Consider the following 20,452-nt stretch of genomic DNA (forward strand, 5'->3'; position numbering starts at 1 on the left):
TATAAAAGAAACTGTCATGGTTTACTATTTTGATTTATTTTTAATGTATTAGGTTTTTATGAGTAAAAAACTTTGAATATGGATTTCAGTCAGGAAAATATGCTGTAATAAGTACAGCAATATTTTAATACTATTTTTAAAAAGTGTTGCATTCGTAGATATGCAAATTTTCATAGTTACGTATTTTTTCTGCAGCCTTTCTATGTACATCACACATTTTAATAATTTCAGAGCATTGCAAATTCTGTTCTCTGAGTTGTGTGTGAATTAATGGATGATGTGACTTAGCCACATCAATATTTTTGTAGGAATAGCTTATGAAGCATGTTAGCAGATGTCTATTAAATTGTGTTACAGATACATCTTAAGAAGACCTAATGTTTTAGAAATTAAAAATTCTGATCTATTTAAAAGTAATTGAAAAAAATTAAAGAGATTAATGGTAAATATCACAGGCTTTCTACACATTAAAAAAGCGATGGGGTGTGTAAAATAAAAAAGGCCATTGTAATAAAATGGCGAATGATGTTCTTTTAGCGTGACCACATACATATTATTTCTTTATCTCAGACCTAGAAACATTAAAGTTCTGCTCTACTTCACGGGCGGTGGAAGGTAAGAATGAAGGCCAGGAGGCCTCTTGACTTTGACTTGTTAGAACATCAAAACATGGTATGTGAGGAAAGGCTGTGCGTTGACACAAATTTTGCATGAGATTTAGTGATGCCAGAATAGTGGGAATTTTAGGAATAGGAATGTTTTAACTGAGTGAAATGAAACTTCTATTTTTAATTATTTTTACAATAGAGCACAAACAATAGCCATCACTGTCATGGACTTAAAAGTCTCCCAGTCCTAACGTGATGTCCAATCTCATCATTCATTCAATTCAGTGAATAATGCAGGGGTATTTCAAGAGATTGCTTAATTTAATTTTATTTTTTATTCTCTCATTTAAGATGGAAATACATTTTCTTAGACCATCCTCGTGGTGTAATGTCTTCCCCAGCTATACTTAGGTATGTCTGCTCAGCAGATACAGGTGGAATTGTAGTATCCTGAAACATAAAGCTCCACTGGTACCAGGGTGGCTGAATAACAGCATGTACTATCAATCAGTGATTTAGCAGAAGCCAGGGATCCCTTTTATGTTGGTACAGTGAACAGTGATGGGTTTGTTATCAACTGGCTTCTCACAGAATACCTTTACTTCTTTGGCAACCACTTTTTTATGCTCTAAGTAATATTTTATTATGTCAGAAATACTCTGTGTTACTTGGAATTTATCAGGAAACATATAATAAGGTGATTTCCAGAATACCTGGAGCATGAAGATTTGCAGACATAGGCAAAGACTAGGTAAGTGACTAACCTCCGACTCATTGGGATCATAAAACTGGAATGTCCACATTTAGCTGGAAATTATCTTTGTTTTACTGCCTGCTACTGGTGATTTATATTTATATAAAGAATCTAAAAGTTTAACATCGTGTGCAACCATAATATACTTCTTTGGTTTTGTGAGTGAAATTACAGCTTTCTAAGAAATAAATGCAATTTTGGCCACCACAGTACCACACTGTGTACTGATGTATATATAAAATGTAATAAATTTAGCGCAATGGTAAAACTTATTGAATTCAATTTGACATTGGTATTTTCATGATCTCTTCAGTTCAGAATTCCACTTTCTTCAATTGATCCTGGATTTGTTTGCATGATCTTTATTTCCCAGAATGTAAATAGAGTTCAGTGACTCTTTGGTTCTGATTTCTTTCGTGCCTCAGGCTCCTTGCAGAGGAGCTCTGCTATAATCAGCTGCATCAAGGAAGTATTAAGTCTGTTTAAATGAAAGCAGATCAATCTCCTTCACTGTGTCTTGAATAAGATTTAAACTGGTCTCCCAATTACATGCAGTTTATGTCTACTGCTTAACTGACTGATTGAATGGCAGGCTTCTGAGAGCACCATGAATTAACTAATGGTTTTGTCTGTCAAAATACTTCTTGAGTCAACTTACAACCTAACTGACAAGACTCGCAGTCCCTCAGAATCAAAGCTCACGTTTAGGTGCCCATTCATATGTCACTAATGAACATGACCGTATGTGTTTGACATAAGTCTGTTCATTGATTGAAGGAAAGTTTCCAAAATGATCTCCTCATTGAAAAAAGGAGGTGGGGTGGAACTGGAGAAACGAAAGATGACTCTCAAGCCTGCAACAGATGTGATATAAGCAGGGAGCCTAACCTGTGATGGAAGGACTTTGCATTTCTTTTAATCAGTGTGATGCAAAAATTACCTTCTACTTTCTAATAAGGTGTCTTCTGAAGGTCATCTCACATGGGTATGAGCAAGATAAGGATACCTTACTTTAAAAGTATCTTGTCTTTATTAGAAGTTTCTACTTTCAACCTTTCTATTAGGAGATGGAATAAAGAGATAGAGAAATATTCCAGGTAAATTGCTTGTGTTAGACACGATTGCACTGGTGGCATTATATATAATAAAATAACCAAAGAGGAAAATGTGCCAATATCTGAGAAACTTTCAGGAAACTGCATCCATGATATGAAAGATTTCACATCCACTACAACAAAAAGGAACCAAGTAACAGATGTCTCAGGTGAAAATTCAGCCTTTAGAGAATGAGAGATGAAGGGATATTGTTTCACTCCATGAATACTGTGAGGGTATGTGAAATTATCCTCAGTATACTGCATCTTCATTGCGGCTTCTAATCACAGGCATGATGGTATTAGAAAACCTACATTGAAATCGTGTTGTGAAAAGGAGGCATGGTTTATCTTGTTCCTCTTTTAAAAGAGTAACACTGTAAAATAAAATGTGTAAGAGTTCTCTCTCCTGTCTCTTAAAAAAACCTAGTTGACACTTTAGTATCATCACACTGAAAATCAGAAATTTTTTTTATATAGCACAAGTAGTGCACTGAATTTAATAGAACTGTCTTTCTTTTCACTGTGCAGTTGTGACACATGTCAGCTAACAAAGGAGATTATAGAAAGTCAGAAGTAACGGTCCTTGACATATTTCCCCCATTGTTAAATCAATTACATTCACAGCAAAACTTTTGTACTAACTGAAGTAGTTGCGAGTGGATTTGTCAGACTGTATTTCAGTAGCACTGAGCACTGTTCACGGACTTCAGTACTCCGGCAAGGGGCTGAAGCGAATCATTGCGCCATTAGCTTTCGGGACTCTTTCGGTGATTTCATGCAGGAACTGAAACAAAGCTTCATCTTCGACCAGTGCAGTCACAGTTAGGTGGGAGCCATTTCCCTTGCTTCCGTCTCATACTAAAGGCCAGATTACTTAGTTAACTGAAATCAGTGACTTTCAGCTAGTCAGGTGTTCCCAGGCAGCATTAGCCCTGTGCAGAGAGCATATTTTTCTCGTCGTTTTTCGGTGCTTTGGTTGCTGTAGATTTATCTCTCTGCTCAAGATGAGAGAATCGAGGACGGAGCAGGCTGGAGCCTTACCTGAGCCGTGGGGACCCAACTCTGTACATTCGGTTCTCTGCCAGTACAAGGAGCTCTCCGCCTGTACGGCAGGCAATCGGAGGTGGAGACGGGCTTTTTATGCTGTAATGAAACACTCTATTTGCCGTGATCTAAACTGGGGTCTGCAACGGTTTCCAGTGGCAGCTGATGTCCGTTTGTATATTCTGACGCTTTTTTATCTTTGCTCGCACAAAATAGATTTTTGGGCTTAAAATAGAAACACTTTTAGTAGGATTCATCAGAACTAATTTGAGGGTCTGCAATTGCCTGTAATTGGTTTTTTGTGTCTAAAGTAGGCTCTTCCAAAAGGTAATTTATCTATCTGGCCTGTTTTTCTCCATTGACTGAAAAGGAAGCTTAAAGTACCTAGGCTGACACCTAGCCTTTAGGTATCTTGCAGTCAGTGATTACTCTAACTCGTTATAGATTTGTTGTCAATAGGCAAGTGGGTGCTACAGAAAATATACAGACAACTGGATGCCAGCTGCTTCTTTAATGCCTATGGCATTATCTCATCTGTGCTTAAATGAGTTTCTTCTATGATCATCCCAGTTCAGAAAGTTGTCTTGACTTATGGATTACAGAACTGTTGCTTCAGGTACCTTATTACAAGTATCTGTTTTGTCTTCTTTTCAGTATTTTTATTAAGCATTCCACCTTCATCTAACAAGAATGGAGAAATTACAAAATTAGTTTAATCCTTCTGATAAATGATGGAAATACTAATTGAATTGCGGTGAAAGAGTCAGCTGGCTCACCAGCTTTTAGTAAGTTTGTCAAGGGAGTTTCTGCTGCGTTACAGACTGAAAACAGAAGATGGAAATTCTGAAATTACTGCGCTCTGTGACTTTAGATATGCCATATACCCCATGACATATAAATGAGGTAAGGATCAGGAAGATGTGTTGTTTTCAAAGCTCAGGTAGTAAAACAGAGGATGTGGCTCCTGTCATCCCGTGTCAGCATGCTCTGATGTGCTCGTGATGCCTGATGGTGAATGCCCAGGCTCGGGATGTGCAAGTCACAAACAGGAGCAAGAACCTCAACCTGGAAGGCAGGGGCATAACCAGTGGAATCAGTGGCAAGGATGAGAAAATGTTGAGATGCTTTGATTAAACAAGGTGTAATAGTGTGGAGGGAAAACCCAGAAAACTACTTAGCTGTGGTAGTAAAAAGCTCACAGAGCAAACATGAAAAAAGATCCAGTTGATTTAAGATTTGAATTTACCTTTGACTCTACTTCTTGGGATTATAAGGTGAAAATTATTTGTCCTTATGATGAGTTATTTTAAATATCTATAATAAAAAACAATAGAATTCTGTACTATGTATAATGCTGTTGGAAACCTAGATGTGTAGTGCGGGTCCCATGCTATTCTGTGTTGGCAAAAAGTATATTATTTCAAATTGTCTTAAAATTTAACTTAAAAAATACTGGAGTCTTTTGGTGTTGGCAGCTGTGATTGTTAGTTTTAAATATTATTTCATAGCAAACAGTATTGATACCCATTATTTGAATAAGACATTCACTCTACAAAAGTTGATTTTTCTGTCTCACCTTTTTCCTGTGTGTGTTGCTGTTTTGCTAAGCGCGTATGTCCATCGCAAGGACATCTGTTCCCGAACTACTGGGACCATGTTGCTAGTGCAATGCTCCGATGCTGTTTCCAGTCACAGGAAATTAAAAAAATTAAAACTGATTATCATGAGGAAAACAAATAGGAAGTTGCCTGCAGCATGCTGCTAGTTCGGTGTTACTGCCTGTGGTCCTGGTAAGGTTAGAGACCATGGCACTAGAATATACGCATCTGTTTCTATGGTTACTTGTGCCTGGTTTTGTTGGGAGTGTTTATTACAGGAAAGTAATGACTCATATTACACAGTGGGACTTTTTGCACCATTTTTGCATTAGAGCATTAGAAAATCAAAGGTATTTAAATTACTTGGTGAACATACATAGGCAGTATTTCTAAAATAAAAATGGTAATTTTTCTAACCAGTCAACGGGTCATAGAAATTTTTAGTGAAAAATTATTTTGGGGCATGGATTGAAATATGTGTCCATATAAAACTTGGTGACTTACCATGGTGATGATAATTTAACCTTAAAGTTGCTAAGAAAAATTATACAACATATTGACTTTCATAATGTATTTAGGAATTGATCTTTCAATATACAGACCAATTAGATAAACAAAACTACTTTTCGGTAGTGTTAATTTTTTCCCTTTCTAATAGCACTTTCAAGGATTACTTTACTGTTTTTCTTCATGAAAGCAGCTGTTATTGAGGGACATTGTTAATACATCGCTTCCTGTCAGAGTAAAATGACACATATCCTGTGATAGCAGTGAAATCAACGTATTGGATAACATGTTATGTATCCAGGTAGGAAGAGAGGGAACTTCATCCCTGATGTGCCTTTCTGTGTTGAAACTTGCATTGTCAGAGTAGTCTTCTATAATTAAATAATATCTTTTTATTGTATTTTATTTTATTATTTTATTTTAATTTTTATTTTATGCCCATGTTTCCTTCTCTCTTAATTTGAGAGAATAAAACAAGACATCAAGATGAAAAAATTTTAATGACATCCAAATCCCTGTAGAAGGGAAGAACAACATTTCTGTGCAGCTGTATTTTCATGAAAATGACAAAATTTGTGTGGGATTTTTAAGGTAGTAAGCTGAATGAAAAATTTCGTTTCAGAGTACTGTGTTCTCCACCACTAATATAAGTACTGCTTTCTCACAGCTATACTAAGATTGTTTTTTTCAATAATCTTTTCCTGGTCTCTGTAGTATAAAATGGATTCTCCAGCTTTTAATAATGCTAATTACCATGTAATAAAATCCTCTTTCTGAAAAGTGCTTCTTTCTTAGCTATTCCAACTTTCATCTTTGTAGCTTTTTTCTGTTGAAGGAGAGCTGTGAATGACGTTCATAAATCTGAGTTTTGTCATGTTAGATGAGACTGTTTGCCTATCAAATCTCCCTATTCAGTGCCCAGGCAATATCTGATGCTTCAGAGTGAAAGCTTTCACTTTGAAACATTTGGATCCGAACCCGTCTGTTGCATCCACCATAAACATTGGAGCTGGTGGAGGGCAGAATACTGCTGGACTAGCGCAGTTCAGCACACATCACCCTCTCAAGGCTGCAGAGTACTTCCAAGCGTGAGCAGACCTCCACGCGTGTGGAACTAGGTGTAGAACTCAAGTCTACCTTGAGGAATTGGCATTTTGAGGAGATCATCCTAGATGCACACAACCAGTGAAAAATCTGGGTTGGAAGGGACCTATGAAGATAGTCTGGACCACCCTCTTACTCAACTCAGGGCCTTAATTTGATTATCCAGGGTCCTATCAAGCCGAGTCTTGAATATTTCCAGCAAGGGAGATGCTAGCACTTCGCTGGGCAACGTGTTCCAATGTTTAATTGTTTTCAGGGTGAAGATATTTTCCTGTGCACTTCCTGGAAGCAGTGAGTGCTGTTCCAAGGGGGGGGATCCTATTAATCCTCCTTGTCCTGATCAGCCATTCTTGGATTTGCAGAACCCTTAAGACATCCAAGGGGGCCGAGTCAGCTAGTAAGGCAATACTTAGGGCACTGGATACAGTTGGCTAATGAGCAGATGGAGAGGGAAATGAAATTCAGGCTTTCAGTGTAGTAACCTGTAAAATCTCTCTGCAGGGCATGTTGGCACCCAACTGCAGCAGTAAAGTGGTGTATCGAGAAAGCAGCGATGTAACACACCAGCAAAGCTCCCTTCCCTACATGTTCTGTAGCCCAACCTACTGTTGGGTATCGGTAAGAAAGTATTAGCAGCTGTCCTCTATTCAGTGCATAGGAGGGCTGTCCCTGGCAGCTCTGAATAGTGGACAATCTGAATTACTTGGCACTCAGCTGAACTGAGATGCTCTACAGTGATTTGGCTGGTGTCGAGACATTCTTTCCATCGTTTTGTGGAAATGGTCATTCCCCTTGATATTTTTTGCACTTGAGGAAGGGAGTGTTGTGTAACATGTAATGTTTTCATGTTTGATGCTGTTTTGTTTCTAAATTTTCTTTAGTAGTTTTGGTTTAAAACAGTATTTTTTAACCCCTCCCAATCCCCCCCCTCCCCCCCCCCCCCTTATTTTACAGTAAACGCTGTTACAGGATTTTTAGCAAGTTAAGTGGTCCTTGTTTGTCTGTTTGAAGGTCTTGATACTTACTTCATGGCTGGGATTGTTTCTTCCTTTACAGGCTTTTTGGTGTTTTTTTTTTCTTTCTGTTAGAAACAGCAAATGAGATGCTGAATACTACGGTTCAGAAACCTCCCATTACAATATGAAACATGAAATACTAAGTTTGATGAAGTTAATGACATAAATTAACAAAAATCTAGTGTGCCTTAAAAATACATTTGAGACTGTTCTTTAATGAATGAAATAGTCTTACACCTTCATTGGTAATTCCTAAGATAATCTGAAAGTCTCAACAAATTCACTTAAAAATCTGGTTTTTTTTTAATTATTGCAAATGTTGTAGTAGTGGTTCTGTAGTGATTATAGATCTTTTGTAATGATAGATTGGAACTGTGTGTGTTGTGTGTCTGTAACATGCATGGAATCACCCTCTAATCCAAAGGACCAGCAAGAACTGTGTATCATTTTTTAAATTATAAATAGAGTAACTTTGTTTTGTGTGCTGTAACATCAAGTTATTTTTCCAACATTTTTCTAGCATAGACTACAAGATTACTATAAATATTATATTACATGTTATGACAAAGATAAATTATGCACTATGTAATGTGTTACTTGGAAGCATCTGATGATGGAGCAGTTTGGTACAATACCTGAGTAGTTGCAAATTGAACTTGTTTAACTCCATGATGATAAACTGATATTACACCCACATTAACCGTTTAGAGTTAAGCTTCACACAGCAATTCTAATTCCATTGGCTGTTACAAGTCAATTGCTGTTATGTGAATATATTTCAAATAAGTTTCTTCACTATGAGTGAAGACACTTTATGAGAAAAAGAAGACATACACAAATGAGAAGCTGTGTGTGTCCTCCTTGTTGTTTTGGGGTCTTTTTTTCCCAAATACAGACTTTTTTTTTTTTTAAAAAAGAAGTTCATTTTTAAGTGATATTATCACATTGCAGAGGGCTAACTTGGAGGTGACCACCCATTTTAAAATATGCCGTTTTTTCTTTGGTTATTAACATGGTCTTAGATAAGCAATCCACAATTTCCTTCATTTCCTGCACAGATCATAATTTTACAGTTACAGAAGTACTTTGCATTAAAAGATGGCTAGTATATAATTTGCTGGTTGTTGCATAATAAATGCATCAGGTTGAATTTTTCGATGTCACGCAGAGTAGGAGACGGACTTTAAGCAGGTAGTGCAGCTGAGAGTCGTCTGTCTGTCTGTCTGAGGTCCAGCTTCAGTCGGTCCCCAGGGCAGCTGAGGAGTTGCAAAGCTCTGAAGAAGGAAGAAGGGGGCTAATGTTTGACACATGAGCACAGTTGAGAAATAGTTTTATTTTAGGGGGACAGAAGAGGAAAATTGAGAACGGAAGTCAGAGGCAGCTTTTCTTCTTGATTAGGCTGTATCTCTTCATTCTCTTTTCTGTGTGAAGAAAATGTTGAAAGTATTTGGCAGGTTGGGGACTGGACTGGATTGTCCACATCATTCTGCTACTAAACAGACCTGTAAACTGCAGGTTTTTAAGGAAATGGGGAAACTTTGAGGTTGAGCCAGAAACATAAGGGACGTAAAGATACATACCCTGTGTGTGTATGTATCTTTATTTGCATTTGCAGCAGGGAGACAGAGGTTAGGCAAGGTGCTCCCTTGAGCTCTGATTTCATTTTCTGTCCCACTCTCACCTCCATGCCCTGCGGTGTTTCTGTGGAGTAAGGGCACGGGGGAGGGAGGATGAGTCTTGTTTCCTTAACTCAGCTGTGCCCTCTCCTAGCTTGCTCCATTTGCATTATGGTGAGCATAGCAGAGGGGGGAAAAAATGATACTCCCAAATCCTGATTCCCTCTATTTCTTCTATTTCCTCCTGTGCATTTATGCTGCTCCGAAAATGCCAGTAAATGTCAGCTTCCACCCCTTAATGCTTATTTGTAGTGCTACACAAAGTAGCCCACAGGGTGATCTGAAGAATTTGCTAGAGTTGTTGATGTGCTTTATTTACCACCACCACATACAGGAGCCAGTGACCATGATAGAATAGCAAAGTAGCTGGTTGTTACTGAGCTTGCTGGTCTCTCTGTGTTTGTACCATCATTCAGCTATTGTGTTTGTCAGAGACTGTGAGCAAAAGTGGGAGAGTAAGGTTCCCCTAATGACAGACCCAAGACTACAGGACTTTCCGGAGCAGATGATGATAAATTTGATTACTCAGAGCAAATATCATATCGCTTCTTTTATTTAGCTTTCCCACAGAGGCGGCTGGAAAGAGGCAGGAAGGAAGGATGCAGAGAACAGGTTGTGGTCAGGGATGAGAGAGAAAAAGAAATTCCTGAAGGCAAGCAGGGAGGCAGAGGAGGCTTTTCACTTGCAGGGATTTGCTGTTCATCCTGAGGTGTTCCTGAGATGTTGAGAGACAAGCAGGGCAGAAATGACCTAGGAGATGACTGTGCTATCATTTAGCTAAGCTGTCTGCCTTACCAATGAGATACGGAAATTGCTTAACAAAATTAGTGAACATAATCGATCTTCTAGCAGATTCCTTTATGCAATTTGGATGTTGATTTCGTAGAGTATTTTGTTTTCAGCAAGGTTGATAATGGAATAAACTTTTATTAAAAAACTACAGTCTGGCTAGTCTTCCTCCCCTTCTGGTGTGAGTTAAAATGTAATAGCTTTCATGGAGTGACTACCTCAGGTGTTATTACTTCTGTCTGTGGTTCTGTATTTTGTATTGGCTCATTTTTCCAATGAGTTAGGTCTTATAAAATTGGGGTTTCTTTTCTGTGAACTTGTGTAATGACTGTTTAGGGCACCTAATACCAGCAACTGGTGTTTTATCTTTAATGTGGTGGTTACAATTGAGAAAGTGTATCTTCCAGCATCTCAGTGCTGTCACTGGGGTATTAGTATTGCACGTGAAAATAAAAAATTAAGAAATGAGCTAATATACTGTACTCAGTTAATGTAACGGTGCTAAAATTAGGCAAAACCTGGTGAAATAAAGAGAATGTAGGGAGAAGGGAGGAGATTTATTTGTTGGTCCTATTTTGGAATAAGTAAAGAAACACTAAGATCTTTGCTGAACTTGAGGTATTCTTTCTTAGTTACAGCAACATTGCCATAGAAAATTAAGTTAAGTTCTTACAGAGCAGAGGATGTTTTAATTACAGACTGTTACATCAAGCTTGCCTGTTGTTTTGGGATGTCAAATTTCAGATTGATTCAGATTAGCATCTCTGCGAGAGAGGCAGACTTTTGATCCATTCCACATGTGTGATTTACCAAGAAAGCCATTTCCATGGTTGTGTACTAGCCTAACAGTGATGCTGACCTGTCGGAAATAAATACTGAGGGAAAAGATGGAAGCGTATTAGGAGAAACTGTTTGGGGACACTAGGAAGGGTATTACAAAATAATGAATAGGCCTCTAATTAACAAAGAAAAGATTGACCCATCTAACAGCTAAGCAGTATTGCTGCTTTGGACTTCAGATTTTTATGTATCTTAAAGTGCTTTGTGTTTAGTAACTGTTATTTAGCTAATCCACTGAGTTTGAGCAGCACCCTTTGTTTGCCTGGGAGAGGCATTAAGCCAAGGCATGGTTTACTGCGCCTTCCAAAGGCTGTCCCAAGTCTGCGGTCATGGACCGTGTAAGTGGACTGGCATCCACTGCTGTGTCAGAAGCAAATGATTTTATTGTCTAGATGGACTGTCATGTTGCTGGAGAAGCTTTCAGGACTTGCTGTGCACATTGAAGAATCCACTGTCCACTGTAGGTGGTAGGGAGTCAGCAACTTTAATGGCTTTAAGAGGTTTGGATTAGTCTCAGCAAGAGGCTTCTAGTCTACAGTACTAATCTTCATCTTTTGCAAATGTTCAGGTCACGTTTCAAAGACTTATAAACCAGAATGTAAATGGTCTGGGATAGTGCATTTACAAAAAAAAAAAAAAAAAAAAAAAAAAAAGCTAACAAATATCATCAGTAATTCTCAAATTTCAGCAAACATGATGAAAAAAGGGTGAGGAATTAACACATTGCAGTACTTCAGTTATTTTAGATAAGATGTCACCAGATGTATTTAAATTTCCTGTGTCCCTTTCCAAGTCTAAGAACAGGCTGCCATTGACCCCGAGTGTGGAATTTCAGTCCAAGGCTTTTTTCAAATGTGAATGAAACTCACTGTTCATTGCTATTAATATGTGAGTGCTAGCCTGTGCTTTGTCAGAATTAGATTTTTCATGGAAGTAGCACTAGAAGTCAATATCAAGATTCATACTAAAAAGTATATTCTCATTTTTACATTAAGCAGGACGTGGTCCTGCCTTAAAAATGCTTCCAACAGCGAATAACATCCCATGTGCCAATACACAGTATATATGCATTAAAGATTCCCCACCGTGTCCGCTGCCAGCTAAATGACAAATACAAAAAGGATTTAGCCAAAGCCTCCCTACATGCAAAGCCGAAAGGGCCAAAACCTCCCCCCAAATGAGTAATTTCTACAGATGTAATTCAGGTGCCCTAAGTTTCTATGGGTGATGGCTGAAAGCCTCCTGGAGAGGGAGGATGGAGGGGTGGAAGCTGGTCCTGATGGGACAATGAGAGAAGTGAGGTGATGGAGCAGCCTGGCTGGTGAGAAGACTGGAAAGGGTCATGACATCTTCCTTTGTAAGGAGAATCAGAGCTGCTTCAATCATGCCACAGTCACTGTGGAGAGAAAAAGCAATTTCTAAAAAAAGATTTGGCTTTTAGTGAGTACTTGACGGGTTATTCAGAGGAGGGTGAATAGAGGAACTGCCGCACAAGTTCATGCCCAGATCTCTACAGCACAACTCAGGGAAAACTTTTTGCTTTAGACAAAGGCTGCTTAAGAGAAGAAAAGTAAGTTTCAAAGAGTTCTTCAGCAAGAGAAAGACCAATCAGCGTCTTTGTTCAGAGCCACAATTGAAGGAGTCAAGTTGCATGTTGATACAAATCTCACTGGAGATTTGTTCACTGAGAGGGAACAGGGGGAGATGAGAGAAAGGTAAGAGATTTAGGGTGTTGGTAGCTGATCTCTGCAGAGAAGTAACATGTATCTGCTTCACAGTTAATGAACATAACCACTGAAATAGCTGAGTTTGTTCAGCCCCAAGTGAAGAGGTACTGATTAGCTCAGACTTCACTTAGGGAACTAAGTCTACTTTCTTGAGGAAGGACAGGTTGAAAATATGATGCAAAAGTTCCTGTTCTGTTGCTTCCCTGATTTGCAGTCTTCCTCCTCTTAATTCTTGGACTGAGAACTTTAACATCCTTATGTGTTAGAAAATTCTCTGTCTGAAAATGGCATTGACATTCTCTGTCCTTTATTTCTGGTTTGAAAATCCCTTACTGTATTTTCCTTGTAACCTTACTTTGTTCACTTCTGCCGTGAAGAATTTTTGCAACTGAAATAAAGCTTTTTTTAAAAAAAAACATATTTTGTCTCTATTTACACAATATATCTTACTGTCTCATACTGCAAGGAATGATAAATCATCTTTAGGATAGTGTATGTCATTGAAAATATTAGATTAAAATAAAACATCTTTTGTCTGTGCTTATAGACTCAGTGAAGATGCTGAGACATTTAAAAACAAATACAGGTTGACTGAAATAACTATCACTGAGATAAGAAACAATGTGTATCAAGCCAGGAATCACATAACAGGCCAGTAATGCCTTCAAGATTCTTGAGACATGACAATATTTTTTTACCTAATTATACCTGTGGAAAGTGGCTGTCAAACACTGTAGTTTGTATGGGGAAGAACACTAACCAGAGAAAAGGAACCAGGGAATGGATAAGGTAGGGTTTCTCTTGGGAGAAACCTCGCTTGGAAAGGGGTGTTTACGTGCCCAGAGATACACTGCCACTGTCTCTGCATATGTCTTTACATTAAACTGGGATATCCACTTTCCTTAGGTCTAGTCTTGTCTAGCCTCCCTTTCAACCAGCTGCATCTATTTATATGCATATGGTCCCCAACTTCCACTACACTCCATGTGGTACATGGAACTATCGCACTCTGAGCCATGATCTACGTAATAAATGTAGATTTTTTTCAATTCACTGGTTGAAGTAAAGTGTGAGCCATTAGCAGCCCGCCAAAGAAGTGACTTTATAGCTTGCAATGGAGGGCCTGTGGTGCTTGTCATTGAGAATGGTGTGAGCCATGAGGATATCTAAGCATGCAAACTGGAGCAGTGGTTGAGAATAGGGTAGTATAGAGGAAACCGAGCTTGGATGCAGTCTCCTCCATGCTGCCTTTGAGGAGTGATCTCTGGATTGGACTATCACCAAAACCATGCTCAGGTTTAGAGAGCTACTTGAAGAACTCTAAAACAGGCTAGAGAACGGATAGGAAGGCATACAGGTCATCAAGGATCCAGTGCTCAGTTTTCTTTCCTGAATTTCTTTTATTCAGTAGTGCAAAGATATGCTCTGAATCCCTGTGCTAGACAATTAATGGAGTGCCAATAAAATCAAAGTTGAACAGTTCAACATACATATTATTAATGAAGTCTAAAGAACGGTCATTTTGAGATGGTAAAGAGTTGCTGAGGAAATGTCCAAAGAAACTTGAAAGCCTACACTGTGATGAGATGGTGGTTACTGGCTAGTGTTTTTGAAATGGCAAGACTTTTCTAGAGCATGAAAAATGATTGAAAACTTAGGAAAAAATGAATGCAAAATGGTGCTGATTTAATTGAAGTTGTTGAACAATATCGAAGTAATTGAATGGCACAATACTAGATTGTTAGCATTTTACAGTTACCTTGCTGTGCAAGTATTTTGTAATGGTCAATACAGCGAAAAAGCAAGTCCAGTATTCATTTTTTGTGTGTTTTTTGATTTACATCAAAGTGTAAATAATAGGTTTCTTTATAAGTTCTTTTTGACACAAGCTGAGGAGAAATACTGCACAAGACTGAAGCTACCATTTATTCACCCAGAAGATGTGTTTATATGTTTCCAGCATATTCTAGTCCAGATACTAGGCTTTGGAGTGTTTCAAAAGTGGAATTTTAAAAGTGGTACAGAGAAGACTTTTTCTTCTTCCAAGAACTATCATTATAATATTTTTAAATCCTGAAAGTAAAACATCAATTAACCTCTTAGCTTTTCTCTCTCTTGTAGGGTGATAGCTCCTATGTAAAGGATCGTTGGTGTGTGTTTGATGGATTCATGGTCTTTTGTCTTTGGGTGTCACTGGTTTTACAGGTAATTATTTCACTTACCTTTTTCAATGAATAGTTCCTAAATTGTGAAAAATGTATCGTACAACCAAATAATTACGAGTTGTGGAAGTATAGCTGTACATGGGTCAAACTGTTTTTAAAAAACTGTGCTAAATTCAATAGCTGCGTAATTGCACATTGCAACATATCTACATTAGTAGTAGAATTTATCTTGTTTAATTTTTCTTATGGAGAAATTGTACATTAATCCGAAGCTTGTTACCATAAACCCTCTGCATTGTCAAAAGGAGAGAGAAGGATCTTCAGAGAGCCATTTATCTCTTACTCCGTATTACAGTTGTGCTTATCTCCTTCCTTTGAGTCTGGTAGAATGCCATGGTGACTAGCTTAGGAAACTAAAGGGAGAATGATTCCAATGGTAGATGTCTGCTGTGCTGTAGCTATATTGATACGGTGAGTGGAGGGCTTTCAAGTAACATGGCCCACACCTAACAAAACCATTTCCAAAATTCAAGTTAAAGCAGGATGGAAAAAAATCATATAAAGATATTTGGAAACAATTTGATAAATTTTCATAAAGAAGGGAACTTGGACATGTTGTAAAAATGTAAAGTGTTACAGTACAGGTCAAATTGTGTCCTGCAAACCAATCAGTCCTTAACCATAGCCAGGTTTTTGGGTAAAAACAGATTGAAAACTGTGAGACTGGGCCTGCAATAGTATAAGGATAGTAGAATCATAGAATTGTTTAGGTTGGAAAAGACCTTTAAGATCATCCAGTCCAACCGTTAACCTAGCACTGCCAAGTCCGCCACTAAACCATGTCCCTAAGCACCACATCTACACGTCTTTTAAATACCTCCAGGGATGGTGACTCAACTACCAGTTCTATAGTGATTGCTGTTATGCATAACTTACTCACTTCTGACAAATTTAAGACACGTTGTAATTTTCTGCTTTATACACAAGGGAAACTTTGGTACATCATGTACACATGTAGAGTGAAGGTTGATCATTACAAATGAGTACCGTAGATTACCCAGCTTATGTGTTGCCAGGTTCCCTCTCCATTTTCTTCGTACTTTGAGCAAATATTAAATTAAGCAGTTACTTTCAGAGAGTGAGAGACAAGGATTAAAACAAGACATGTTCACCCAGTCATTGAGCTAAATACTCTTTACAGAGTGCCTAACCTGTCAATGTATTAAGGAAACAGTTCCCTGTTCTGTGGCTTGGCTGAAATTTGTGTCATAACTGGAGTCTAAGAGAAGAACATGTACAGTTTTCTCATGTACTTGGAATTAAATGGAGAATTTGAGCATGTTGCAACTCATAAGGCAATCTGTGTACATGTATTTTTGTATCATAGTAAAAACCTTAGTGGTATGCAACATTAACAGATACTGATTTTCATATTTGGAAATGTAAAGTACTCACTTTTAACAGAGTTGTGGGAAACCTGTGGGGTAGGACTAGCACAGAAACAGGCAGCTGACACAAGCTTGCACAGCCTTCTTCAGTTGTTTAAGACAGAAGCATTATGAACATAGGCGGAGTGTATTTCTGGAATGTCATTAGGATAACTTAGAAATGGATTAAAGGATTTACTAAGACTTTTCTTTTAAAAAACATGGTTAAAATGAACCATAAAATAAACCAAGGGAAGATTGAAAATGAAAATAAAAATCAAGTATAATATTCATAGTTTTAAAAGTTCTGTAAATGAATACACGAACAGGACAGGGTCATCAAGAAAAACTTCTCATTCTTTTGTTTGTAGGTGTTTGAAATTGCTGAAATAGTTGACCAGATGTCACCTTGGGGCATGTTACGGATTCCACGACCACTCATTATGATTCGAGCATTCCGGATATATTTTCGTTTTGAGCTGCCAAGAACTAGGATAACGAATATCTTGAAGTAAGTAAGGCTGTTATCTGAAGAACAACAGAGAAAATTTCAGTTGTGACTTAGAAGACAACACAGCTCAGAAAATTACCCTTCATGCTTAATGGGTGTTTTCTTCCTGAGTTTTAGTTCTGGCCAAAAAATTCTTGCTATTTTCCATATTTAAGGAATCAAGTTTCCTAGAAAATGATCAAACCCATCAAATATTTAAATGAAACTTAAAGCATTTTGCTAGTAACTGTAGCCAGCAATTTTCAACCAATGACAGTAAATTCTGCTCCATTAATATGGGCACTTAATAATCAAGGTGAACACCCTTAGTAGGGTAATATTCGTAAATAAAAGTACATGAGAACATGCCCTAACCTTTACAGTTAAGAGTGTACATGTATTGGTATATGTACAGAGATGCTTACATGCAAGCAAACACACGTAAGTAAGTTTGGTACAGCATGTAATGGCAAAAGTCATGTAATGGTAATGTGAAAGAGTTTTTTGGTCTTTTTTCAGTATCAACTTTACTTCATCGTCATATCCTGTCTGTATAAGTCATTAGATACTATTTTACAAAAGCTAGACTTCATACTTTTTGTTTTGTTTTGTTTTGGTTTTTTTCGTTCTGCCCTTTGTATTTTACAGCTGGTTTAATTACCCTAACTTACAGGTTTAGAATAAATTCTGCCTCCCTTTTCTATCTCTGCACAGAGTGAGAGATCACCCTTAAGGACAAGTTTCTGCAGGATGAAATCGTGCTTTCTCTGTATGAGCATATTTTCTATTCTGGAGCTTTTCAGAGGAGGGTTCACATTGCCTGTGCATTCAGTGTCATATTTATCTTTTTGCCAGGCGTTCTGGAGAGCAAATCTGGAGCGTTTCAATTTTCCTTCTGTTCTTTCTCCTCCTGTATGGGATCCTGGGAGTGCAGATGTTTGGAACTTTTACATACCATTGTGTCACCGACGACACACAGCCAGGGTGAGTTAGTTTGGGCAGGCACGATGGGGACTGTTCTTTCATTGCATGTGTGTAATTGTAGTTAGCATCAGTGGGTGTGAAATGGACTTAATAGATTAAAAGTAGTCCAGCAAAATGCACCAAGATAAATTATGGAAACAAAAATGTTAGGAATTATGAAAAATACAAATTTTAACTGCGACAGAGAGATTACAAATTGTGGCATTTGGCTGCAGGCTGAGTTAGGGGGTGAGTGACTGTGTATGTGTGTGGGGGGGTGAGAGAGCAGGAAAGCAGAGGAGGCTTTAAGAGAAGCTTTGCCACTTTGGCTTATTAAGGTCACTGATGATTCATCAGCTTTTGCTGTATTCTCCTATCTTTTCCCAGAACTTCTGGGTATGGGGCCAGACCTAAAGTATACGGCAGAACTACCCCTAGAATCTCATGCCCGTTCTTGATTAAGAGGTTGCTGGCACCTGATTTAAAGACCCTTTTTTACCCAGCCTTTGGAAGATAATTATGATTAATCTTTTACACTCATGATCGAGTATATATCATGTTTTTGATTCAGCACATACTTAAACACAAGATTAACTCGAAGTACAGTATAGCCTCTTGTCACTGAGATGGCTCATAAAATCACAGGTAAGTATACACTTACATGTCCTGTTGAATTGAGGGCTTGACTGTATGCTCAACCACCATTACATTGTAAGAGTCTATTACATGTATTTCTTCATTTTGTCCGTGTTTGTTTGGATAGAGAAATGTTAGCTCTGGAGTTGAAGCCTTTGCTTTAGTCAAAATTGGATCCTTTTATTCCTGTATTGAATTTGTTAGTACATAAAATAAATAGAGTAGACATTGTAAGAAAGCAAAACACCGCTTCATCTGCTACTGTGCTGAATAAAAAGTCTGATTATTGCAAAACTCTCTGTTAAAGATTTTTCTAAACTCGGGCCTATAAGCTATCAAATCTAAAATGAGGTTATTAGAAGTGGCAGATACAAAAAGGGTTATGAAATTATTTGAGAATATGCTAGACATTATACGGTATTTTGTTAAATGAAAAAATTGACGTTTGGATATTTTCTTATTTATTTAATCAATACTATAGTAAAATATGGGGCTGATCTTCCCCTAGACTGGAAATGAGGTATTTCATTCTGACTTTTCCTCTTTCTAGGAGAAAATCTTCATAGCACAGATTTTTTTACAGTTTCCCATAGACATGGGGAAAAAAAAATATTTCTGAAAAATTTGTTTGGGATAATGAGAAGATCTGTGATTCTGTTATTTACCTATGTTGTTTGGAAAAACAAGAAGTGTAATAGACAACACGGGAAAGATTAGGCATCATATTGCTTGTGTCACTGAATACAGCTTTTCTCTGAAATCAGCAGACAAAGATGAAGTGGGGCATAATAATATTTGCAATGGAAAGTTAAGTTTATAACTTTAAGATTGCCCCTGAAAAATTTGTCTAATTTCTGCTGCATGTGTTGGGTTGCTCTCTGAATACTGCATTATTTAAAAAAAAATGAGAAAGTTTACAGAAACACCTCAATTTTACGCTGTTGAAAGGCTGAATTACAAAAAAAAAGTTTAAAAGGGCCAAATATCCAGTACATAAAATAAAAATAAAAACCTGTTTAAAGTGGGTTAAAGTTGGAAAAGTCAAGTTTGCGGAGTTAAAGAAATTTTAGACTTGAGGTCAAATGTCTAGCCTTAACTCCTTTTACTTTCAGTATCATTGAGTATATGTATTTTTAGCTGTTTAAAAATTAGAAATCTAATTTAAGTTACTTTTTAGGTACCTGGGATAGGCACCTTCAGAAAGTAATTAATTACTTTTGCCATCTCCAAATCAGACTTGTGACTTTAAATGGCTCCCATGGTTGAGGGACTACAGGAGGACTACGGTTACATTGGAAAACACTTTTTCCCTAGAAATGCTGCTTCATTTATTCTGATGAATGGTGCTCACACCAAGAACACGTATTTTTTTCTTTGTTGCTTGACATGTGGACTTATACCTCACTTCTGACATAGTGCTCATTCCTACTCTGAAAACACTTATTTCTTCTTCTTGTCTGTAATATTCATCATTATACCTTGTGAACACTTACACATATCTGATCCTTTTTTAATTTTTGAGGAATGCAGTACAAGAAGCTCTGGATGGAGTTAGCCTGTGCCTTCTTCACGTAGGTCAGGGCTGACCTTCCCAGAGGTGGCTGCAGAATTTATAAGAAAAACCACCATGGGCTGGGAAAATAGAGAAAGAAGTAACAGTTCTGGTGCCAAAAGAGGACAATTGAGAGGCAGACGTTGGTCCAAAATGTAGTTAGAAAGAGGCAACATGCCACTTCTGAATCCAGGAGAGTTTATTAGCGGAGATGTAGTAGAGCACAAAAGCATGAAAATTGCCTGGAGAAATTTTACTTTTGTCTTTGAGGTTTAGTTTCTCAACTTTATAATGAAAATTAAACATTCCTCTGAGAACTTGAGTCAGTCTGTCTGTATGTCTCAGGTGGTTCTGTTCCAGGCAATGGAGAGTGGCCAAAGTTGGCTGTACTTGGCCTAAATAACTTCGGTCTTTAATGAGCCACAGCTGTAAATACTCAGTATTTCTTCAAACCAGATC

At 37.7% G+C, this 20,452-nt stretch overlaps 1 protein-coding gene across 2 annotated transcripts in view; it reads left to right on the forward strand.

The window, feature by feature from the left end:
* The window catches only part of NALCN (sodium leak channel, non-selective), a 244,704-nt gene that overhangs the window by 19,422 nt on the left and 204,830 nt on the right, over positions 1-20,452 (forward strand). For both annotated transcript variants that reach the window (XM_049815990.1, XM_049815991.1), the window contains exons 4-6: positions 14,882-14,965; positions 16,724-16,863; positions 17,698-17,826. In XM_049815990.1, the coding sequence (XP_049671947.1) occupies positions 14,882-14,965; positions 16,724-16,863; positions 17,698-17,826 (353 nt within the window). The remainder of the gene's footprint in view (positions 1-14,881; positions 14,966-16,723; positions 16,864-17,697; positions 17,827-20,452) is intronic.

Source organism: Accipiter gentilis, chromosome 13 (genome assembly GCF_929443795.1).
Source record: "Accipiter gentilis chromosome 13, bAccGen1.1, whole genome shotgun sequence".
Classification (NCBI taxonomy): domain Eukaryota; kingdom Metazoa; phylum Chordata; class Aves; order Accipitriformes; family Accipitridae; genus Astur; species Astur gentilis.